Source organism: Urocampus carinirostris, chromosome 2 (genome assembly GCF_059441175.1).
Source record: "Urocampus carinirostris isolate Australia breed hairy pipefish chromosome 2, RoL_Ucar_1.0, whole genome shotgun sequence".
Classification (NCBI taxonomy): domain Eukaryota; kingdom Metazoa; phylum Chordata; class Actinopteri; order Syngnathiformes; family Syngnathidae; genus Urocampus; species Urocampus carinirostris.
Window position 1 is genome coordinate 37,514,158 of NC_142350.1, and position 26,633 is coordinate 37,540,790.

The following is a 26,633-nucleotide window of genomic DNA, read 5'->3' on the forward strand; positions in this document are numbered from 1 at the left end:
GTCATAACACAAATACGGATGGTCAGAGTAATACTTGACTCAAGTGCATGATATAGGATCTCGATTTTAATGAGTACACAATATAAGGCATTATTGTTATTGCCAGCGTGTAGTTAGTGGCATGCTAGGTTGTTTAAAGCTAAAGTGTGTATTATATTACTACTTGATGCTGCTCTGTTGTGCAGTACAACCTTAAGCAAGTTTTAAAAAACTCAATTGGAAGAAAATGATGCTCATTTTAATTATATGTTATTACTATTTCCAGAAATAGTATCTTTTTAATAAATTAGATAAGAAAAAACATCCCTTAAACAAGATTCATTCTCATATGAATTGCTAATTTAAAGATTTTTGTTTTTGCAGTTTATACTACAAAAAGATAAATCGTACAACAAACATTTTTTTTGTTTGTTTTAAGTGGAAATTATCCTATTTAAAGATATTTGAATTTATTTTTCCAGATAATATAAGATAAATTATCCTTAAAATAAACAAAATGACCTCATCAAGCTTATGGTGGATAATGTTGTTCATTTTGAGAAACATGTTTTAGCCTAGAAAATGCTTACATTGAGGAAAACGCACTCCAAGATAAGACACGTTTGCTTATCTAAGTAATCTATCTATCTACCCAGGTCATATCCCTCAACAGGGGTGACCGACAGTAAGACAAACACATACAAAAAAAAAACAGAAAATAAAAAGGGAAAAAGTAGCAAAAAAATCACACGCTAAATTTTTTTGACCATGGCCAACCCAAATGCCCAAACACCCAAACAAGTTAAGCACCTCGGCAGCCAAGTTGGTCATGCTTTCGTCCCTCCAAATGAAACGGGACACGAGAAAGTGGCCATGTCACTCTTATTTTACTACAAAACCTGATACAATATAAGAGACGGTGTGTATTATTTGACCACTAGATGTCCTGTACTCTATCGTGTAGTGCATAACCTGTGATACAGAGCACAAGGGAGAATACAAAGTGACCAAAACACATAATTCTTTCCTCCCCTTCTTTGCAAAGGCTTTTGCAAGGTTTTTGTTTTTTGTGAACTTGTAACAAGCAAGATGACTGACAACTTTGTCGGATCCCTTCTGGCGAGGTTTATCTGATCTAAAATGAATGCCAATTTCTCAAACTACGAGTACTTTAAATAATACACGTTTATGTTATTCATTATCTATTTTATTTTATATTCTGAATTAAGTTTTTTACGACATGGTGTATGATAATAAGCGCTGTCCCTTTAAACAGGTTTGCATGGGCACCGACCCTTTCATCCAGCCGAGAGCTGAGAGTATATCCGGTTGGTCAATTGGAGGGATTTTAAGTAACTACATTTTAGAAGAAAAAACTATTTCATTCAGCATCTCTAGAAGTTATCTACTCCAACGTCTTGGTGCTATCTAGTATATTTTTGAGTTGGCTCAATGATGGCAATGCAGATCCTTACTAAACTCCTCAATTCATATAATTCCTTACTGTGCAAAAGTGTCTCTAAAAGGAAAATCCAGGCAATCGTTTTAAATTTATTGGTACCATGTACACTTTTTTCAGAGGAGAGGCTAATGAGGGGTATTGTAAAATATGAATAACAACATGCAATTGCATGAGTTAATGACTTGCTGCATTTAAAAAAAAACAATTGGTTCTTGGCAAACAAATAAAAAAGGCTTGTTTCCAAGGCGATTAGAAGAAGAAAATGACATCAGTCCAAATATATTACATTTCAGTCCAGTGATTGTCTCTGAAATTACTGTTTCTAAAACATATATAAGAATACCACCATATTTGTTGGTTAACATGCTGTTCACCTTTAAAATAATTTAATTAACAAAAGTAAAAAAGTAGCAACAATGATTATTTGCACAATAGGATGTGATTGAATTTTAAATGCCACAAATTACTTATTGAAATGATGCATTTAAATTAAAGTAAGACTTTTTAGTGAATGGCATCCTTAATGTTACAGTATGCAACTGGACCAGCCATCTTTTTGTTGAAATCATATGTTCTTTATTGTCTGTTTCTTTGTGGTTCAGTCGAAATATGATATCCAGAGGAGTAGTGGGTACAGCTTTTGAAACCCATCACTGTTTCATCTCTCTACTCTTGCGTGTCAGTATAAAAACTAATAAAAAACAAAAATACAATTTCCAGTGAAGGGGATATGAAGAAAAAGAAGGATAATAAAGGACAATGTTTAGTATCTTAAATGTGTTGCTGAAACTAAAAGTAAGAAGACCTTCAAAAAAGTTTTGAGTATAATAATGTGCATATGGGTCCCTGACACATACACTGCAAGAAAAAGATAGCTGGAGAAGTGTGATCTGGTTGGTAAAAAATATAAACAACTTGTTAAAATGTGACTCAAAACTGAACATGTTTAGAAACTGCACATGGACTTAAGGAACAGCACTGAAATCATCAAGTCATCTTTTTAGGGGCCAGGATGCTTAAGAGCAGGGACGTCTGCACTGCAGGCAAAAATCTCATCTTAAATGAAAATAATCAATAATTCTGAATATGATCCTATTCAAATATAAAATGGGTGGGTTGGCAAGTATCGTTGACGGCTATATATGTTTAAGTTTCATTTTACTTAACTCTGCTGACAGTGAATGAGTTAAGATCATGTTTAATGATGATTGCAGTGTCTTTAAGACCTACGTCAGATCTCGTTTGACCCACTTTGCAACTAATGTACACTAACTGCTCAAGACATTGTATGATTTACTTATCATTTAGCAGTGGTGGGTCATGATCAGAAAGTGGGTCACACCATCAGTCTGTTTGGGCAATGGACAAGTCGTAAAATACTACAAGGTTACTTTTACAAGAATAAAGACATACGACACTTGATCCAAATCCGAATGTATTTCAATTGTTAGAAAATGTTTTGATTTCCAGTGAGATGACAGTCTATTCTATTATCATTCCGTTTTTTGCATTCAAATTCTAATATTGGTATTATTCAGAAACCAAATAAATTTCTTTATTTGTGTATACCTAAAAATTAACGTTTGGGTGTGCGTTTTACCAGAGGTTTTACCGTAATTTGTGTAATGATTGATCAGTCGAAAGTTATTGCTGACCACAATCAAAAACTATTATATTTAAACTGGGTCACGGCAGGAAGAGCACCAAATCCTAACCACTAATCCACACGGATATACATAATATACACAAAGGCCTTAGGTTTTATTTCATATCACACTACTTTTTGTCAATATCAGAAATGAATGTTGAAATGGAGATAACAAAACATTGTGCTGAAAGATACGGTATGTCACAAAAGTGAGTGCACCCCTCACATTTCCACAGAGATTTCATTAGAATGTTTGATAGGACTCAGTGAAGAAACATCACATTGACACAATAAAAATAAGTCTGCCAACAAAGGTCATGGCTTACTGGAAAGATATTCTCTGGTCTGATAAGACAAATGGTGGTGTAAAGTATGTGTGGCGTCAACACGTTTGTGTCATGTCTTAAGTCAAGCATGGTGTTGGGAATGTCATGGTATGGGACTTCATGAGTGCAACTGGAACTGGGGAGTTGCATTTAATTGAGGGAAACACAAACTTAAGCACTGAGGAATACTGAAGAAGAGAATGATTTTCTTCCAGAATCCATGTCGCATCCTGACAATGACCCCAAATATACTTCTAAGATTACCAGGGCTTTTCTGGAGGGGCTAAGGGCAAAGGGGATGGATTGGCCAAGCATGTCTCCAGATCTAAACCCAATAGAACATCTTTGGGACATCCTTAAGCAGAAGGTGGAGAAGTACAAGATCTTGATTGTCCCCCAGCTCAGTCATGATGTCTTAGGGGAGATTGAAAGAGCATTTCAATGGCAATTTGTGAGGCTCTGGTCAAATCCATGGCCAGGAGGATTAAAGTGGTTTTGCAAAGTGATGGTGGCAGCACAAAATATTTAACTTCAGGAACTTTTACTTTAGGGTGTAATTACTTTGGTTTCCAGGTGTTTAGCTACATATGGCTATATTATGAGTTATTTTAGGGGTAAAAAATACATTTACACTGCTATATACGCTTTACACAAACTACCCATCGTTGTGATAAAAAGCAATGTTTTTCCAGTGTTGTTCAATAAACATTATGATGAGGGGTGTACTCACTTTTGTGACGTACTGTATTAATAAACCCTAAACAAAATGCACGACTAGGAAAACTTGGTGTATCTGATGATGAATTGGACTTTAAAGGACATTAAATGAATACGTTGTACATTTTATGTTGGTATCGTGTTCATAGTTGGTCTTGTCAATAATTATTCTAATCATGGCTGTACATATTGAACAATGTTTATCACTTACATGCTCAGTTTGAACTGAGAAAAAGTGAAACAACATTTTAGACCACTTCTTATTAAAAAGTTAGTGGCGCAAAATCTACACAAGTGCGTGTTATACACGAATAGACCCAGTAAATACGATCCAGTAGAAAATTTGTGAGTTTGTAAGAATTTGTATATGACAAGTAATACAATATGTTGGATGATAAGAAATTATGGTTTTCTAGTTAGAAAATGATAAGGCTGGCAAATTGGGTAAAAATGCAGTAGCAGGCTGCAGCTTGACTTCAGTTTTGCTTGTACATGTGCTGCCATGTTCATTTCTGCGCATCATCATGAAGGACTTCTTGGATATCATATAACAGGCTGAGCTACGTGAGAAAGTCTTTTAATGAGTATACTGTTTTCATAAAATAACATATAAAAACTGTATTTTCTAAAAAATGAGTTGTTCTGGTTTAGAGGTCGCATTGTGGTAAAACTGCATCATCAGTTAGAAAAAAAACATTCATCGTAAAGCTGGCATTTAGTTTTTTAGTGGCTTGTTGAATTAAATAGATACATCTTTTAAAGTTGGGTGCTACCATTCTTCAAAGACAATGTTGGTTTTCAAAGAAAAAGATAAAGTTATTTTTTTTTAAGTAGAAGATGACACTTGTCAAAAAAAAAAATCTGTGCTTGAAGCACAAGATATCACGATAGACAAAACCGGGTTTTTGACTATGTATTACTTTCTCCAATGGTGTGGTCATTCGTATTGGTTTATACCGATCCTTCACTGATCATATTGTTTTAGTCAACTGAAAAGTTAAGAATAAAATTTGGATGTGATGGACTTGTGTAGAACCTCTAGGTACCCAAGATAAACTCCCGTTCTCAATGCAGCATCCCATTTCTTCTTTGTTTCGCAACAAGTAATAGTTCTTCTGTGGAGGGAAGGAGGCTATGAGAAAGAAGAACAAACTGCCAGTTTGGCCGAAGATAAATTGCAACATGGAGGAATTTCATTCCAATAAGAATAAACAATAACTTTGAGGATAAATGACATAGTTTAATTTGTATGGATTTGAAAAAAATAAAATAAAAACAATCTATTCTGGTCCAGTTATTTTGGCCTGGATCAAATTCCACAGCGATCAAGTGGGTAAAACTGGGCCACCCCAGATAAGTAGGACAGTAAATGCTTCTTTTGAGAAATGTGTTGTAGATATATGGTGGAAACACGTTCGTTTATTTTATTACTATTGGGCAAGTGCCTCAATTTTTGAAGGGTTGAAGTTGAATTGAAAATAAACTGAAGGTGTACCCCAATGGCAATGATAATATAATCTACTAGAATCTTATATCTATATATACGACTCATTATATCTATATCTAGAATTCTTTTTGCAGGCAGGTTAATTCAGTCTTTACAGAGTCCTAAATTCAGAGCAAATGAACCTTTCACAGCAAAGTGTCAAATCACAGTTTACGTCGCTCGCCAACAAATGCCATGATGGTCGGACATTAAACTTTGCCTAAAATACCATAACAAAACAAATTCAAACACTTGACTGCAGACGCTTCAATATAGTGAAATTGATGTTTGAAATACAGGAAATGAGAATTGCTGAAATCTGTGATTGTTAACACATTGTTAGGTAAAGCTACTGGATTCCCAGCTTTTAACGGTTATCCTTATTCATTGACACTTAAAAGGTACTGAAATGACCCTTGCAAGCACCAACAATTGCTTTATTTTTAAATAAATGTATTCAGAGCAATAATCAACAACAGTGATTCAACATGCATCCATTATTATTCAAGTAGTCTAATTGTGGATTTGCGAACCCAACCGCAACTCTAATCCAAGATCATGGTAGAAGCTATTACTATACTGTATCGCAAAAAAAGTTTCAAAGGGTTACACAGATCACTATATCAACTGATTTGAAACGTACATGAGGGCAAGGAAAAACTCCCCCAAAACTAGGAAACCTTGAAAAAGGTTGCAAATGAAGTAACCCTCCTTCCAAGAAGAACAGTCTGCACTTGAAGTGAACCAGACACCATAACACCTTAAGCATTATTGATGCTCAAAATAAAATGTGCCAAGCTCTGCCAGTCTCAGGAACATCCCTCTATTACAGTTCAAAATGGTTTTCTGTTTACACGTAGTGTATTTGATTTATTCAGCAGACATTGTTGTTTGCTGCCAGGTTATCAAATCATTATGCCCTGGGTGCTTTAAAGCAAAAGAAAATATCTCTATTTTACTCCAAACTTAACAACAAATTTGATGTAAATCCCAGGAAATCTTAGTAGCAAATTGTTCATTTGGTTTTAATAAAACTAGATCACATTCTCTTATTTACAGCACCCGAAGGGCTTAAGGCAGTGCTCATAAATACCATATTCAAATGCATATCGCAAGACTGGCAGGAACGTCAGGGACTTGGCAAGAACAACAAAATCTTAACAGCTGTGACACATATTCAAAAATAAAACGATAGATGCATCACCACAAAAAAAGTGTGAAGAAGCAACAGAATCTGACTTGGAATAAAAAATGAGGAATCAGGGAAGGAATTTCCAGGGGTTGACATGGCTTACAGGGAAGAGGAAGGATTGAAATGAGTAAAAAGTCACGTTGTTGCCTTGGTCACCAAGTCCAAAGCCTCTTTCGGTTAAAAATGTTTTTGAAAAGGAAGTTAGTGCTCAAGAACACGTTAGTGCTGCAACAGTTAGTCGGTGATGTAGACAAAAATCGATGATAAATAATAGACAAAAAATTCTGTTGTCGACTTTTGTCACCAGACACGTTTTTCCAACAGAGTGAGGACTCCTACATGATTATTATCTCTGCTGAGAGTCACTCATCCACAATAGTGTCTCTGTCTCGAGAGCTAACATGCAGAAATTATCCCACTATTTTTATGGTAACATTAGTCTCTGGTACCGCAAAAAATAGTGTGATTATGAGATGAAATCCAATGTTTTTTCATGTGTCATGTACATCACTGGAGGTCCAGTAGTTCAGTCTGATTCTCATTGCATCTGACCGGATAGTTTGAACCGAGAAAAGTGAAATAAAATCCTATAACAGTTTAAGAAAAAAAAAAATGACGTGCGAGCTATTCACAAATGCACTTTGGACACAAATAAATCCTGTAATCAAATAAACGTGCCAAATCTAAGGGGAAAAAAAACAATCAATTGTTTTAATCGTCTGTGACTAGTCAACTACTGAAGTAGTTGCAGCCCTAGTAAAGACCAGCATCTCTGTGGACAGGGTCTCTTACCTGTCTGGCTGAGTTGTGAGGTGCTCCGGCTCTTCCGCGACATGCCGACCATGGCCTGCATTTTGGCGCCAATGCTGGAGCGCCTCTTCTTGTCGTCTGCACCTCCTGCACCCAAACCCGTGTCGGACTGGCTGCCGTCTGTCTTTTCCAGGTTGCACATATCGCCACTGACGCTGGTGCTCTTGGTCATGTTCATGCCGCCCGACGAGCCCATCTGCCTGTTTTTCATTTTGGATGCAAAGTCACTGTCAGCCACCGCCATTGACAGGGTCGGAGTGGGGAGGATGGAGAGAGCAGAGAAGACAGAGCGGGCCAAAGGACAGGAAGAGGCCAATAGGGACGATGCCAGAAGAGAGAAAAGGGAGACAGAGTGAAGGGAGGGATGACAGGAGAGTGAGAGGAGATGGGAGGGTGAGGGGTAGAAAGGAGAAAAGGACAGAATTCAGGTACAGGAATTCATGACTTACAGTATAGACAAAACACGGGCTCGAACTCTGCCAATTACTTGTAGAGACAGCATGGCACATATGATATAAAAGGTTCAAGACAACATTTTAATATATTAGATTTTTTCGGGACTAAAATGTTGCTTGGCATACGAGGGAAAATCCAAGTTGCGAGCATTCGCAAAAGCTACAACTAGAGACCTCTCGGGGCCACTCACTGCACGCATCAACTTGTCCCATTCTGCGCATGCGCTTCCTGCGATTACACACCCGATCCTGTACACTTAGTTACATTCCACAGTAAGTTTGTTTATATCACATTGCATCTCCTTGTGTGCACAATGGGGTTTTATCATCCTTTTTTTCAAACTCAATGAGTTCTTAGAAAACCTAAAGTATAATTTCAGGTTTTATAAAATTCTCTGGCAACATCATTTTTTTGAGCAGATAGTTAGCAGTTAAAAAAAAAAAACAACACTTTTATTTTCCCCGCTTAGCCTCATCAGAGAAGGAACAGTCATATTTTTACCTAACCTGCTCCTATGCACTAAGCTCTGCCACGAGGCTTAATTCTCATGAGTAGCGCTTCCTATGTAGGCCGCATCCCAAATTAAAATCTTATTATAGATGTACCTTTAAAAGACAAATTGCATTTTGTGTCAAGGGTTTTGTCTGACTAATGACATAAATTACACCACCGCTCATAGTGTTTCACCTTGGCTACCATGTCAAGATGCCCGCAATTCTATTTCTAAACTTTCATACTGATCTCTATAATATGCACAAATTTGAAATTGTTTCAAATGAAAAAACTATTAATGTTATCCTGACAGATTTCAGAATATGGATGAAGATTGCATTTGTTTTTAGCTTCCTGTGGCTAGATAAATGTGACTGTATCTGTGCTGTTGACAACGCAGTCATTTTCTCTACATTTGGAAACTGTTTATTCCAACTGTAAAACAGTCTACAGCGATGTGGGATCAGTCCAAATATCAATATTATCAATACCAAGCAAGTTCTTGGATCAGATTTATACCCTTGTCCTGGGATCGATACCTTTGTCCTGGGATTGATACCCTTGTCCTGGGATCGATACTACTACAATATTCGCAAAGGGCTGTTTCTCTGCGCAAAATTGCATTGACTTACACTATTTGCACTTTATGACTTTAATATCAAAATATTGTGCAATGGAAAGTGTCGTCATATTGACATTGTCATATTTGTATCTTTGTTTCACGTCCTCTTTTTTTGGTTTGACTTTCCTGACTTTTGTTCTGAGACAGAATAAAAAAAAAATTATATATATATATACAGTATATATATATATATATATATATATATATATATATATATATATATATATATATATATATATATATATATATATATATATATAATTATTATTATTTTTTTTTTTTTAAACGAGATTAGTGCCTGAAATCTTCATGCTGTGTTCATCAGAACAACAATAACCAACTCAATAGGGAAGTCAATTTTTCAATGATCATCAAATTTCCAAGCAAAATATATCAATATCGGACCGGTATCAATTGAGACTACCCTTTATTTACTTGGATCGGATCAATACCAAAATTCCAAGTATCGCGCAACCTTAAAGGCTACTGGCTCAACATAAATAGTGAAGACTTAGTGTGCAGTGTTTTTGTGACTGCAGTGTGGAGATTTCAGGGGCAAAAGATGGGAAAATTGAAGAATTATTGGCAAGAAGCCTTCGACAGAGACTGGGTGAATACTAATTTAATATAAAATTAAAATCTTTTCCTCATATATTGTAAATAACTTCCATTTAAGTGTCTGTTCAAATACCAGGATTCCTATCTATTATTTATCTTCATGAGCAAAATCTACCATTTGCCATAAAAGATCATTATGCCTATTTGAAATATTTTTCTCTTATTTTATTGTCATCTTCTGATCTTAGCAATAGTCACTTTTTGTCTGTGTCCGTAAAAACTATATTTGAATGACTGCACTGGTTCTCATCTTTTCCAATCAGTTGGAAGGAGGCTACAATTCACACAAGTAAATTCGAATCATTATATTGTACAGAGCTCCCCTGAGTTGGCGCGTGATACGATTTGGGTTAATCGTGTCAAGCTTATTTGAAGGTAACTATCCTGTTTTAAAAACGGTAACAAGGATATAGAGGTGAAACGATAGTTAATCTCTCATGCAAAGTAAGGCAAAATAATGATTTTTTTTTATAGGTATATTTGTTTAGAATATCCATCCATTAGCAACACCGCTTATCATCAGTAGAACCGCAGGGGTGATCGAGCCCACCCCAGCCATCTTCGGGCAGTGGACAGGGGACACCTTGAACTTGTGGCCAGCCAGTCGCAGGGCACACAGGGACAGACAATTCACTCGCTCATTCACACCTAGGGACAATTTGGACTGGCCAATTAACCTGACATGCATGCTTTTAGGAATGTGGGAGGATACCTACGCAAGCACGGGGAGAACATGCAAAATCCACAAAGGAAGGTTTGATCCCGTGACCTCAGAACTGTGCCGCACATGCGCTAACCAATGCGCTGCGGTGCTGCCTTGTTTAAAATAATATTTGTTTTTAATTCTTATGTGGTATGATAATCAATATTAGGTCAACTGAATTTATCTGAATAAACACAAATTGAATCAAACTGAACTTGTGTGAATCATAATTGAATAAATGCCATAAATTAAACCCAATACTCATCGCTATCAGCCAGTGATGAGAAAAATCCAAATTTTAAGCTCATGCCTTGCAGGTGAATTGTCAGTGAAGCTTTTGGCATGCGAAACAGAAAATGTGTCTGCTCGATTTAAATGTATTCTGCAACCAGGGGACATCATATTCCTTATCATGCATGTTTTTAAACATGGCTTTTTCATCCAGGGCAAGATGTTCCCAAGGCAAAATTGCACTTAAACATTTAATTTTTAAATTGAATGTAACATCATGCGTGGAAGATATGGAGTAGATATGTGACGGCAAAGCAATTGTTGATTAGCACAGTGTTTTTCAACCAGTGAACAGGTACACACTAGTGTTCTACAAGAAATTGATTAATGTTATTTTTGCAAAAAAACAACAACAACAAACATGCCGGTGTCCAGTATATTTTCTTCTTGCAGCTGATTAACTGTAAAATGTATCCATATCAGTAATGAGCAACAGGACATCTTTTTTTTTCTTTTCTTTTTTAACGAATAATCTGCTCTTGAGGTAGCACAGTACATTTACACATTTTGGGTGATACATCTGGTTAAGACTGCACTGCAAAATACAATACCATCAATCAAATGAAGTAAAATGCTAGCACATATGTAATTTGGGTGATTTTATGTATTCTTAATTTATTTCACAAAAAGGGCAAAAGGTGTTTTTTCCTACTGGCAGATCATTTTTGCTCTTTTTAAATATGTTTCTAAAATTACAACAGAGAAATGTTAAAGAACGCTAAAGTTAAAATGTAGTAAGATCCAAAATAAAAGCAGAATTATTACATCCTGAACCACTGTGACCACAAATGACGAGAAAAACTTTATACTGGACCCAAACTCCCGGCACAGGGGCCCATCGTGGCCTGTGGGATCATAATTCAGGTCCCTGCCTTAATATGAAAGCTTATGGAGATAATGTGTATTGGTTAGTTCAAGTCCAAAATATCTATTAAAAAAAGAAATATTGTGGAAAGGCTGGGCAAAAGAAATTAGAGGAATAATTTCGCTGTTCGAGCGATTTGAATCTCCGTAGTTTGTGTTCTTCCTATTTTTTTTTTTTACTCATTTTCGGTTACACTACAAAATACAGCAACATCTAGTGGTCAAATAATACACACTTTCCCTTTTATGTAAACCCACACAAATTGTGGATTATTTAGGACGGATTGATTTATTTTCACATTAATTCCTCATGTGTTTCTTCTTTGTTGACACAGTTATAAAATATATTTTAGAACAGTGGCATATTTTTATCCTTTTTTTGTTAAAAACACAATTTGGCCTGACCACGACCTTGGCTCTGGCGGCCACCATTTGGAGACCCCTACTTTATACCGTACTGTCAATTTAGGCAAAGTGATGATTTATGCTCTAGAAAATAACTACATGAAACTTGTGCCAGGAATTACTATTTGAACATTTTCATCGAACTATGTGGTAGGAACTGGCATGCCACCCTCCGAGGAGAGGGCCAACCTTATTAATTAGTGCAAAGGGCACCCAATTTGATTCATTAATGAAGAAAAAAAACACAACAACATATTATGTTATTACTATGTTGTTATTATGTTATTACCAGGTTCATAATTGGAAGTAGGGTTAAATATATTCAGTCAACCACTAAAAAAATCAGGTCTGTGGGCACCTCAGCTATCCTTAGAGGAAACCCTGGTTCCAGTGGGAACCACGTTGGAGACACCTGGTTTAGCCAATCAGAATGTAGAATACAATGCCCAAATCCGCGAAGTAGTGAAAACCATGAGGGGTAAGATGGTACGGTTTGGTCACTTTGCTTCCTTATGCTTTGTATAATAAATCGTTTTAAATAAAAAATAATTCTATTTCAAATAAGAAAACTGCTAAATAATGGGTTATTTGTACTTACACAGTGTCCCTTTAATCTAATCTTTTAAGATGTAATTTTCATATGTAACCATCCACTCCATTAACAAAGCGTCCCCTTTGTCAATTGGACAACTTTGCATTAAAATCTGGTGGCCAGTGTAGGGCGTAAGTAAACAATTCGTAAACAAGGTAAACAATTCGAAGTCCCTGAAAATACTGGTCCAACCCTCATACATGAATGAACTGTTACCATGGCAACATAAGGGGTGAAACACTTAGGGGATTGGACTGGACCGGCAGTGAATGGAACCTGAAATCCGATTTGTGTCGGACGCAAGTGGAAGCAACTGTGCAAGCGCTCAAACTGGAGTTTGAGCTCTTTTGCCAAACGCAAGTTGACTCGGTAGGCCGGAACTACTTTTGCCTCTGTCGGTGTTAGCACACCAGGCAAACGTGCAGAAGATGTGTATTTACACTGTGACCTGAATACATAGAGGATGAGTCACAAGTAAATGTAGCTAATAGCTATGTTTCTGCGGAATTGCTCTGCTTCAGTGCTTTTGTGCTTTCAGCGTGGCTAAGCAATGCACAAACATGTCAGTGTTTCAGGCGAGCGGCCTTATACTAGAACTTTCGGGCTCATATCAGTCGTTCGTGGATCGATTACGTCTCAAATTAGTTCAATATTTTGAAATTATATTAGGTAGACCAGGGTGTCTAACTCATTTCAGCTACTGGGCCAAATGGTAATTAAAAAAAATACTCTCACGGGAGACGGACTAGTAAATTAATGGCAACAAAAAGTTATTATTTTTTTAATTAATATTTGTTTTCATCACTAACATTTTTTTTCTATTGTAGTGTTTATCAACTCTGCATTTGTAATAAAACAAAAGCAAAACAGCAATTGACTTAATTTTACTAGTTTATTTGACTCATTTCACTCAGGCACGAACATACTATCTTCACTGCAGAAGGAAAGATCCCGCTACTGTCAAAGCAACACATCCGTAGCCTGGGATGTTAATTTCCTACACAGCACATCTCCCGGACAAGCAGGCAGGAGAGGCTGCGAAGAAGCAGCTTGCGGATGGCCCTGCCAGGATCCATCAGAGCCAGCTCCCAGGAAAATACAAAGTATAGTGTTACCAGCGGATATTATACCATCAGGTGATGTGGCCGTTAAAGGTGAGAGAGGTCCCTTCCTCACCGGCAAGCAAGCTGGAGTCGGTGGCAAACTCTTTTATTAGGAAATGGCTGGGGCTGACAAGATGCCTCTCAGACGTGGGCCTCTTCGGTCGGAACATGCTCCAACTGCCACTGCATTCTATCAGCCTTGGATACAAAAAGGAGAAGGGCTGGATGGTTTTTGGGTCGAGAGAGTCCCCCAACCATCTGGTTAGGGAAGTCGGCACCAGAGATCAAACAGAAAGGAGGTGGAAGGCAGAAGAAGAGGTTGACCAGGCAATCGACAGGCTAAAACATTGCAAGGTTGTTGGCAGGGCCCAAGTAGGGCGGGCAGATCTCGGTTGAGGCGATTCCCCCCTCTTCTGGTCAAAGGCTTGTAGTCGGAAAAAAAAAATCATGGTTGTGACAGAAGTGATAAGGTCGGAGTAGGAACGCCATACCATCAAACCAGTTTCCCAGACCAGACAGGGAAGCTGGGTAACATGGGAAAGTGTTATGGACAGGCCTATGTCTTGGGCGAACATGTTAAAGATCCCACAAGCCAGGCTCAGCTTCCTGATCCAGGCAGTCTACAACACACTAACTTGCCTACAGAATATCCACCTGTTGTTCGGCACTGAAGAGATCTGTCTCCTCTACAGTACCATCAGCGATAGCCTTCAGCACATTCTCTCTGGCGGTAAGACGGCACTGTCCCAAGGTTGCTACAGATGGCAACATGATGCTGTCCTGAAGAAGCAGGCAGAGACTGCGAAGCTTACAGATGGGAAGCAGTCGTGCAGCTCCCCCATCAAGACACATCATCACGTTTGCAAGGGCTGGCAAAAACTTTGACAAAGACACCAATGCCCCTGACCCATCAAACATGGGAAGGCTCTTTGTACTCGCCAGTGAGTGGAAAATTAAGGCAACCTCAAAAGGCAGTAGCGGTTTCCCTAGGAGATCCACGAACTGTCATTGCAGACATAGTGCTTTGTCTGTAGCCACCAAGGCGGTCCTCTTAGTGGAGGTCACTGTCCCTTAGCGGGAGGTAATAGAGGCAGCATATGAGAGGAAACGGGCGAGGTATGAAGATCTGGCAGCCAAGTGTAGGGAGGCGGGCTTGAAAACCACACTATGCCCAGTTGATGTTGGGTGCAGGGTTTTTCTGGCCCTGTTACCCTCTCACCTGTTCAGAAACCCTGGGTGCAAAGGAGCTGGCAACCGGAAAGCAACAAAAGAGCTGTCAGAAAGGGCAGAAAAAGGCAGCTTCTGGCTGCGGAGGAATGGTAGGAACTTATGGCCTTTAAGTAACACCCATGGCATCAGTGGGGTTGGGAGGGAGACTTTCCAGCCATCGCTCCGCCACTGGGAGTTAAAGAAGCGAAACATCAATGACCCTTGTTCCCCAGCTGATGACCCAAGTGTTCAGGGCACACTAGCATTCCAAATGCGCCGGAGGGGCGCGTCAGACAGAAATGCCCGTCAGAATATATCACCATCCTGTACTTTCAATTTGCGATGTCAATATGTTTGGATACCTAAACTGCTATGGTCGTCTTGGGTATGTACAGGCACCTATTCCTCTTCAGGCCAACGTAAGTTACCAGCCGGTCTCGAACCGGAGACCATTCGCGTGTTAGGCGAATGTGTTAACCACTGCAGTACAGAAACATGACATATACATTGCAGAACTTTCATTTTATTCATGAGCTCATGAAAAGAGCCATAGGGTCCCGACTCCCGAGCCCTGCTATAGAGTAATCCAGTTACTAACTCTGTTACTTTTTGGAAGAACTAGAGAGTAAGTATACACTGGCCACCAGTGACCGAGACCATCCGGATTAGAACTGAAATGGGCAAGACGTTATTTGTCTAACAAAAAAAAGTTAAAACAAATCTGGTACAAAATTGTTATACACAATTTGAATTAATCAAATATGAATAAATAGTCAGACGTATACCTCGACATGTATGGGGCACAACTTGCAAACGAGCGTCTTACTAGTGGGACTATGAGTTACATTTCGCTGCGGATTTTTTTAAATGTAAAAAAAAAAGGTCATGAAAGAGTTCATTTTGGTACGGAACTAGCTGAGGAGGTAGAGCGCTCGCTGGACCAAGAGGTTCGATTCCCAGCACCCTCGGGTTAAGTGTCAATGTGTCCTTGGGTAAGACACTTAACCCCTTTGGCTGACTCCATTATTTGTGAGTTAATGTACCGGTATGTGAATGGGTAAGTGTGAATTGCATTATAAAGCTCTTTGGGACTTTGGTGACTTGAAACACTCTATATAAAATGTAGAGCATTTTCTATCAATTTTCATGGTTTCAGTCGAAAACTTTTCATGCTCCATAACAGCATTTTTTTTTTCTTTAATTTTTGAAGCGAAACAACAAACACAATTACTACTTCTAAAAACACTGTAAAAAAGAAATAAATGTTGTTATTGTCAGACACCTTGTTGAAATAGGAACTACATTTCCTCAAAGTGAGTAATATTTTCCCACTAGATGGCACTGTGTTGGTACGAGCGAGGTGCAGTGATACACAGCGACACTTTTAAGTTTGCGAAAGAAATACAAATTTCGGGACCTATGTTTAATTTTTTTTATATTAACATTGGTATGATAGTTCATGTATTTTTGCATAGTAATATTTAAAGGTTGCAGTTTTTCACTGAATGAAAGTTTTTTGTACCACTACAAAGCACTTAACAGTACAAACTGTCCTTTAAAAAGTATAGTGACGAAAATAATTCGGAGTTAATAGTTATTGTTTGATTGTATGTCACGTACAACTATTAAAAAACATTCAGTGGTGTCGGCATCCTTGGACATAAAACCTTGGACTTCTATTTAAGTAAGCTTGCCGTTGTTGTATTATTGAACATATATATAGTCTGATCTATAGTAATACCTCGCTATAACGCGATAAACCTTTCATTGTCCTGCTGCTTCACAAATTTTCATCAGGCATTGGGTTCTGCATTCTGATTGGCTAAACAGTCCATAAAAAAGTAAGGATTGGTAAAAAAAATAAATACATTTTTATTGTACACGAGACCAGTATACAGTATCATTTGTTGTTAAACGTAAGCTTGGGCAGTAAAAATGCTTGGTTTATTGTTTTTCATGTATAATGGAGTATATAATTGCATAATAATCCTCCAAAAAATAAAGGTTTCTACTTCACAGTTTTCATTTATATCAGATTATTTTTGGGGCAAAACCCCAGCAATGCACCGGGGTTTACTGTATATCGTAAGGAGACAGACTAAGAATTTCAAACCACAAACTTGCAAAGTGGTAGAGCAGTTAAAATTTGAAATTCTGATCAACAGTGTTTGATAGAGAAAAAGTCAAATTTCCAGGCGTCTGGGTGGTAAGCGCACAGCCCCAAGGTGCAGAGGTTCAGAGTTCAAGTCCAGATACCGCAGCCTCCCCGTGTGGAGTTTGTATGTTCTCTCCGTGCTTGCTTGGGTTTCCTCCGGGAAACACCGGTTTCCTCCCACATTCCCAAAACACGCATGTCAGGTGAATTGTCTCTAGGTGTGAATGAGTGAGTGAGTTGTCTGTCCCCGTGTGTCCTGTGACTGGCTTGCAACCGGTTCAGGGTGTCCTCTGCCCACTTGGGATGGGCTCCAGCACCACCGCGACTCTACTGAGGATAAGCGTTGCAGATGATGGATGGAAGTCTAATTTCAAAGTTTTATTTGTCTTAATATTTAACCCATATACATAGTAACTGTCTGAAAAAGTAAAATTTTAGACTCAATCCTTCAATACTTCATTCACGACTTTTAATCCGAAACTACCCATAGCAACTAATCTATTATACATGATGATGAAAAACTAATAGTGTCCCTGTAATTATGTAACCTGTAAACCTTTTGTGTTATTTGCAAAAAAAAAGCCCAACTATATACTGTAGTGGTCATGAAGGGTGTTGTTGTCGATTTGTTTAGTGCAAGCTCACTTTCAGAAAAGTCTTGAAACCTTGTTTGAAAACAAAATGGTATAATTTGACGAATGAATTTCCTCATGTATTCATTTGAAATAATGTTTCTGTTTTCTGAGAGTGAACTGACAAGCATGGATGTATGCTTTACTGTTGTCAGAAATTAATTTAGGTTTGGGGGATGATGATTTCTGTGGAAAATGGAAGTGGCAGGAAAAAAGTGAGAAATAAGGACAAAAAAAACACCATGCCAAGCAACACACGGGCACAGTGAAGCAACACACAGTGCAGCCAGATATTAAATATTATATTCAACTACAACTTAGAAAATGATCATGTATTTTAACTCTCTTCCTCCATGCGTGCCATTTAAAGGCCATACATGGAGACAATGTTTTACTTGTGTTGAATAATGGTTAACCTCTTCTTCTGGATCCTCTTTTGTATTCTACTTAATAGTTAGGACAGTAGAGCTTTCTCTTCAAATATAAATACATGTGCTCTAATTTAGTCTGAAAACCTTTTTTTGTGTGTCTATTAAATAGGAAAACTCTCTCGTGGCCACAATAAAGGGGCCATGCTTGATTGTTCTCTGCTCAAAATAATAGAAGTCAGTGCTCTGACATAAAAAAGAAGAAAGAAAAAAAAGTGATTGTCCGAGAATTAGGTGGACGACCTCATTTGCGGTTTGGCAGGAGTAAATTTGTCTCAATTGCATTCGCACCCTGTAGAGATCTGTAAAACCTATAGAAGGACTTCAGATAGGGAGGATGACTGTTTGATGGTTGATTAGAGGCTTAAAAAAATCCTGTCCGAACAGGGCCTGCGGGTATGAAAGCCCAAACCTATCCGAGCCCGACCAATTAACTTAATTTGAGGGGCCAAGCCCGAAGAAAACCTGGATTTTCATATTTTGTTTGAGAGGACTCATGAGAGAGAAGGGTGATTTTGCCGCACTCTGTCCCTCTGCCGTGTGCCGACTTCCCTTCAGCCGAGCGTGCATGCCAATGGCATGAGCAAAGAACAACGACGGGTGGATAATAGAAAAATATTGGAGTCAGCAAGAGAGAGGCTTGGCCCGAACATCTGTTGAATTATGAAGTTACAGTATGTTCCAACATGAGCAAAATGTATTTGGATTCAACACAAAATTAATTGGTATAAATCATAGATAATCTCATTCTGCTTGTTTCTGTTTTAATATTGGACACCTGCAAAAGAGTTTGCACAAGATGCCAGAGTTGTTAGTTATTTCGACCATTATTGCTCACTGTTGTTTATTAACTTGACTATAATGCAATGTTTACATCATTGTCACTATTGGCCAATGATGTTGCTGTTCTTTGATATCCACACCCTTTAGGGCAGCTCTGCTTTTTGTAATCCAAAATATTTAATAAAAAGAAAGCTCATTTAGAAAATTTTTGAATTTTCATAATCTGAGGGTTGTTTGTACAGTTCTCTCCTGTTCTCCTTGCAAGCTCAAAATGCATTTATGTCTTTGCCCCTTATTTTGAAGTTGTCCACTATTCAATAAACAGTTCAGTCGTTAATAGATGTCTTAAGGCTAAGCCCGAGTCCGACCCGGATTTCGGCCAAGTTCGAGCCTAAATTTTCAAAATTTAGGTTAGGGTTGGACCCCGCTTCTCTCACGGTGCCTTTTTTTCAACCCAATCGTCATTTCTCTGTCTGCCTTACTTTTTCTTGAAGTGCCGTGCAAAATTCTTAAAGACGCGTCGCTGCTGTGAACCATTTGGAGAACATGAATAGTTTTGGTCTCTTTTGAATGGTAAAATGAAAATGAAGTTTTGTTCCAAAACTGAAATAATCCCCACAAGTCCTACTAACATAGAGTAATCTCAATTGGAACACAAACATCTGGAAGGTTTTTATCCTTGCCTGATTTTTTTGGGGGGGAGGAATCTGCAGGTGAGTGTAACATGAAGATCTTGGAAAACATGGGAGGCAATAGCTTAAAGCCCGACCCTGTACCATGTCAAATTTGTTCACATCTGAAAAACTAAACATTGTATTTTACAATTTTTTTTACAGGGGTCGATTTAGCCATTTCCAAAGGTGGCCATTTGTAGATGACCGGTTTACAGCTATAAAATCCATGCAACTGTGTACTTTGCTTTGGGCATTGTTTTAGACATTTTGAAAAAAGTTGTTAATATTTCCAGAAGTCAGTCAATGATTGTGCACAATTGCGCGTGATAATAGTGTGTAAACATTAATCATGAGTGGCGTTACGCAGAATACGCACGTTTACTTCATGGTCTAATTTGAATACACAGTGAATATCTGCGTATCGTTCTTTTTAAGGCTAACCATTGTGTCAATGATCATTTGAATCAGTTACTACTGACTTAACATATTAAGAGCTAAAAGAGGCGGTCTCTGTTTAATCATTGTAGGCTGCAGGCAGTGAAAAAAAGCCTGCTGTTGACCGAGAGAGGTGTCAATCAAAGGGTTAGAGGCTATCTGCCACATTGGAAATAATTTTACGAGTCTGTTTATTTTCAAACAGAAATAATCTGGCATAACGAACAGATTACAAAAAGGAACGTCCGGCGATGCAGAAATGCTTTTAGATGGATTATTTCTAATCTTTCGGCATTATGGTGTGTTTTGAAGTAAACATTTTACTCGGTTGGATTCACTGAACAGTCCGGGAGGTAACGACTTTTGTAACAATTTTTTGGTGAGCTATAGTTTTCAGGTACTTTGTTTCGGACGGATAGTGATGTTTCTGTGATAAGTACATTATAAAATGGTCCCAAGAATCCCAAAAGTTTAAGTTTTTCATTCATATGGGGCATGATGTATTTCAGTGACTGGTGTCATCGTACAGACACGTATTTCTTTCTCAACAGTCCGGCGGCCCGCTGTCGGAACGTTAAGGGAATAATTTGTTATCAAAAATCACATTTCCTCATCCCAAGTCCTCGTAAATAAATTAGGAAATTTAGGTATTCTTCAGGCTCAGTCCTGCAAATGATGTTAATTGGTCGGTCTTGGGCTGGGTGTAGCATTAAAACCTGCAGGCCTGGGTCAGTTTGGGCTTGATTTTGTTAGCCTCATCTTACCTATAGTCATCAAGAGAAAAACAACACACTTTTAGTGTTGAGAAGCTGAAATTCTGAAAATGTGGAAGTAATTGAATGATTGATTGGCTATAAAACTGCTGAGGTTATTTTTTGATTGATTAGTTACCGAATAATCAATTAGACTTATTAAGGGTTCAGCCAGTAACATTAAGACTAATCTGAATCTGGATTCAGGATTCTATTCAATTAAAATGTTTCCAATATTAATTGATAACAACATTTTTTAATTGCTTTTTCTTCTATGCAGTTGTCATACAGGGTATTTCAAAAGTCATGGGCACATTTGAACCTTGAATAGCTCGGAAACCATAAAGGATATAACATTCAGTAAATACAGATAGTTTATAATCTCAATTTTTACATGGAATGTTCAAAGACGTTCATTGTGAGCATTAATGGTCACACGACATACATTAAACTTGCAGTCGAATTCTTGGAAAACGTGTCCCAGCATTGCATTGTCATTAGTTGCAACAGCTTCAACGATCTGTGCTTTACTGTTTTGACCATTCAGATTAGAGAGAGAAACAGTCAATGTTAAGACATACCTCAACATGCCAGATAAATTGAGTGAAAACGAGTTTGGTGACTTAATTTTCCAAAAGATCGGGGCTCCACCACACTGGAGCCTCAAGATTAGACAGTTTCTGAACACAACACTACCAGATAGAATGATTGGACCATCTGGACAGAAGGATCACAATCTCATGTCCTGTGCACCCAGATTTTCAAATATCCTACCATGCAAACAGTTTTTGAGGGGATCTGTGAAAGGATTTGTCTATGTGCTTCCTATTCCAAAGGACGTGGATATGCTGAATGCACGAATACAATAAACTGTTACAACCACTGATGGGATAGGTTTGGCAAGAATTTGACTATCGGCTTGATGTATGTTGTCGGAACAATAGTGCTCACATGGATCATCTTTGAACATTCCATGTAAAAATTAGGATCACAAACTTTCTGAATTTGCCAGATGTTTTATATTCCTAATAGATCCAGAGATATCCAATGTCATAATGTGCCCACACATTAGGGACACACTGTATATTCAAAACCAATCAAGAAAAAATGCACAACTGTGACGCTTCACATTGAGGTAAAGGATCAATAAGGGCAAATTGTGTTTTTTATGTACTGTTTGAGAAGGAGTCCGCATTGAGAGTCTGGCAGGCTTGTTACCTGAGGTCAGTCTCTGAGATACTCCTCTGGTGCAAGTCGTCCTCTTTCATCACCATTTCTTCATGATGCTGCTCGTCTTTTTCTACCTTGTCCCCCTTTCTCTCTCGCTGTGCCCTCCCCTCTTTATTAATCCCCGCCCCTTTTTCTCTCTTTCCTGTCTCTTCCTCTTCTCGTACTTCTACTAAATGCTCATCCCCCTCCCGCGACTGGCTCCTCGATCGCAAACGGCTGTCGACGGGGACACAAGCGAGACAGCAGCAGCACAAGCGCAGCAGAAAGAAAATCAAAGCATGAGCGGCGGTGATACAAAAAGACGTGCACAGAAATGTCACAGCCAAGATCAAAAGAAGACAGAGACAAATGTAGGCCTAGTGCAAAGTATCATGCAGGATGTTTGTTAAGAAACATGAGAAACACCATTTCGTGATCATTCACCAATTACCACCAGAGGTCCATTTCACAAAAGAGATGCAAGAAGGGCAACTCTGCTAAATTTTCTAAACCAATGCAGCCTGCAGCTCAAAGTTTGCCCATTTCCAGCTATACTGTATATAGACAGCAATATTTGAACCATGACCGACTTTGTGATTCCTGCTAAAGAAAAAAACTTAAACTGACAATAAAAACAATCAAATCCAACAAGAGAGAAAGAAACAAACACAACAAGATATAAGGACAAAAAGATTAAGGAATATAACTATTTTGGGCACAAGTAAAAATATGCTCACCCACACCTAAGGTTAATGGAGGAAAACCAGTTTTGAGACCCTGTTACTACGATGACTGGATTACAGTACCTTTCTTGGGGAAACTATTATAGATACCCCTCTTTCTGGGGTTTGAGTTAACTCTGCTTGACAAGACTGACGACACAGTTTTCTTCGTTTTAGAGTTCACACACTCAGGGATCCAATGAAACCCCTTTTGTGAAATGGACACCAATTAAGGACAAGAGTCTCCCACAGCTTCAAAGCAGAAGAGTTCAGTTGTTTGGTTCGACATTTCTGTATATAAGAGCCAAACCTGAACTCCACAGGGTGAGAAAAATGACCCGCTGAGCTATTAGGTGCATTTTACTCTCTGGGTTTCACCAGGCGCAAACAGTTTCAATGTTGAAAATGTCTGGACGTGGGAACACTTACTGGAATAAAACATTTCAGCTGTGGGAGGATTTGTCCACGCATGAATTCAAGGTGTTTGTGGTGGAGTGAGGGGAGGTTTTCTTACCGGATCTTGCGGTTTCCTTGCGGCCTTTCTGACTGGACAGACATGTAGCTCGTGCTGCTGAACCGAGAGGCGCTACTGGTTCTCGACACAGCGGACACGTCGCTAACATCGCTGTCCGATGACTTGGCCGAAAGGTTGTCCGAACCCCGTGGATCTCTGCTGGAATGCTGAAATCGGGAGAAAACAGGTTCAAGTTTTTATGTTATTCAGTTTAAATGGGAGGTTTCAACATTTCCAATTAAACTAGGGGTGGCCAATACTGAATTTTAGAATACATCCGATTCAAGTAAATACATAGTAGTATTGATCAATGGAAATGTCATGATCAGTGAATAATTAAAGCCAAAGGTGGGTAGTAACAGAATATATTTACTCCGTTACTTGAGTACGTTTTGGGAAATTCTGTCCTTCTAGGAGTATTTTTAAATCTCTATACTTTTACTTTTAGTTGAGTAAATTTGTGAAGAAAAATCTGTACTTTTACTTTGCTACATAAGGCAACATTGAAGTCGTTAATTTGTTACTTAATAAATCCCCTCCACCTAAATACGTATCTGTCTGTCTCCGCCAAGGCGGATTTATTTTGACGCGAAACTCTGTCAGGCTCCACCATGTTTAACCAATTCAACGTAGCGGCCTCATCACGTGACCCGATTCAACTTCAGCGGGGGTAAAAGGTGTTTACGGATGAAATAGAACGAAAATGTCGCTTAGCAATATCTACTATGAAAACACAGAAGAAGAGGAGCACCCCTGGCCTCACATCAAAAGCATGTCCCCCTTAAAAAGGGTGCCAAACACCAGCTACAATTGGCAATGTCCCCTTTGTTCGAGTTCATGGGCTAGCTTGTTGTACTGCATGCAGAGCCTGTTAAGATAAGTATTGGGGCTTATAAGTGCTACTTGGTGCTACAGGTGCTTACTTTATTTATTTCGTTTATCAAAGCACTTGCATTTACGTTGATTATTTTCATCTACTTTTGAATTAACTGTATTTTTTTGTTGATTAAATGGACTTTTGATGTTTGATGTTTTTGAAAAATCAATAAATACGACGTTGCTGCAGTTACTCAGTACATGAGTAATTTTTTCACCAAGTACTTTTTTACATTTACTCAAGTAAGTATTTGGATGACTACTTTTACTTCTACCTGAGTAATATTATTCTCAGGTAACGGTACTTTTACTTAAACTTTTTGGCTACTCTACCCACCTCCGATTAAATCCTTCCCCTTTGAGTTAGTTTATAATTACGATAAACACAGCAACACTAAGATTGAAACTACATTGAAAACTTTAACAGTATTAAAAAAAAGAAATATAAATACTTTCATTACAAGTGTTTCAGGACAAAAAAAAAAAACAAGTAAAAGAGTAAAAATCCCAAAAGCAGCAAAAAAACAAAAATACAAATGCTCTAAAACAATGTCAACTAGAGAACTAAAATATCTTCCATTGCTCACTATTTTGAAAATAAATTCAGTCATGTAAATAAAGTGGCAATTGTCTCTTTCTGTTGCCATAGAAGCATTTGATTTACAGGTTTTTGTTCAGGAACAGTAAGATGTTTACATTTTTGGTTGCAGCTTGTTGCTCTCTATAAGGTTTGCTTTTTTCATGATTTTATGTATTTTTTTGGTGTTGCGACAATAGCAGGGTACTTTGACTGCACAAATTACATCTCACATTGTCCTTTCTGCAGTTGAAAATAAAAGTCCACACTGCTTCCCTTTTGCGCCTGTCATTTTTAGCATCTGGTAGGGGTGGGTGCGTCGATTTAGCTCTTTCTCCTGCCTGACAGGCAGGATGAAGCAGCAGGCCGGGTAGGGAGAGATGTTAAAAGTGTGACTGTCAGTCACGCACTCAGGCACTCAGTGGCCAAGGGCGCTGGGTGAGGGAGAGAGCGGGGCCAAGAATGCTGGGTGGGAGAAAAAAGACTGCGCTATCAATATAGAGAAGTTGAGCTGTGAGGAAATAGGTGGATGAGTAAAATAGAAATCTGGAGACAATAGTATCGAACTGATCTAAGTACTTTCCTAATATCAATAATATCAATATTTTTTATCTATACGCCCACCCCAGTTTTGCTTTTTGAGAGCTGCAATACTCGGGAAAGGGATCAGACTCCAGGGGCAGAGGCTAGAACCCAGTTTGTACTGCATGTTAGTAAAATTTATATTCGAAACTAGAAAAATAATACGACAGAAAAAATAAATAAATTGTTATCTATTCTTTAAATAAAATGTAACAAATAATACTTAAAATTAATAGACCATAACAAATAATTTTTTTCAATTAAAAGGACACGTTTTATCATTTGACCACTATTTGTCATATAGTGCACTTGAATTTTAAACTTAAACTACTATAATGCCTAAACTGACAGGTTTTTGGTTTTTGGGGTAAAAATCCTGCTGTAATTTGGGATTTGTACTATATTTCTAACCAGATTTTTAAAGATTTTGTATCTTCAATCTTGTTTTTCTTAAGAACACACAAAAGAACATAAATATGCTTCTAATGAGAAAAGAATGTGTTTGTTTAGTTAAGTAAATTACCAAATTGTGTTTTTTTTTTTACTTTTTTTGATGGATGTTATGGTTTTGTGATGTGCAATCCTCAACAGCTTCATAAAAACAAAGTACGTTATTTAATATACTAAGCTACTTCATGAGCAAATAATTAGTAATAAAAAAAAAAAAGGGTAATCTGCTGCCACCTACAGATATGGATGAATGTTACAGGACCTTGGTGGATCATTGCAAGAGAGGCAAGACACCGGACAATGGTTTTCTTTTTAGTCTCATCTCATCTCATCTCATTAGCCGTACCGCTGATAAGATAAAATTGGCCAATTTCCTTCGGGACAATGGACTAGGTCTCACGGCACACTAGTGTGCCCTGGCAGACTGGTGGAAAAACACTGCTCTAGTCAACCCGATTTGATTTCAATATTATTTAGAGGGATAATGTCAACAAATATCTAAACTGTTGGTCTTGACGGTAAAAAACATTCCACTACACTACCTTAGTATTTGATTGCAAATAAAATAACATCACAGACATAAACTTCAAGGAATGTTTATCGTGCAGTAAAAAAAACGAGTGTTAAGTGTGGCTAAGTAGGCACTTGCAGGTCTTGTTTGGAAATTAAGAATGTTGTTTTGTCAATGGAGATTTTGAGAAGGATATTATTCAACGGACGATTCAAAGGAAGTGAGTGTGTTCATAACAGAGACATAAATGGTAAGCTGGGCAGAGACTCTTGAGGGCTTCCCAGACACAAGGTAGACATCACGCTTTGTAAACATGTCCATGATCACTTTGGTGAGTAGTAAACTCTTGACTCTGCAA

General features: G+C 38.1%; 1 protein-coding gene across 18 annotated transcripts in view; it reads right to left on the bottom strand.

The window, feature by feature from the left end:
• Positions 1 to 26,633, bottom strand: part of rims2a (regulating synaptic membrane exocytosis 2a) — a 196,700-nt gene that overhangs the window by 17,412 nt on the left and 152,655 nt on the right. For 10 of the 18 annotated variants that reach the window (XM_088326414.1, XM_088326413.1, XM_088326412.1 and 7 more), the window contains 3 exons: positions 23,280 to 23,446; positions 22,053 to 22,280; positions 7,603 to 7,820 (listed from right to left, as the gene is read on the bottom strand). In XM_088326414.1, coding sequence (XP_088182540.1) covers positions 7,603 to 7,820; positions 22,053 to 22,280; positions 23,280 to 23,446 — 613 coding nt within the window. Of the gene's footprint in view, positions 1 to 7,602; positions 7,848 to 22,052; positions 22,281 to 23,279; positions 23,447 to 26,633 lie in introns of all 18 variants that reach the window. The other 8 variants (XM_088326417.1, XM_088326428.1, XM_088326429.1 and 5 more) reach the window with 2 other exon arrangements.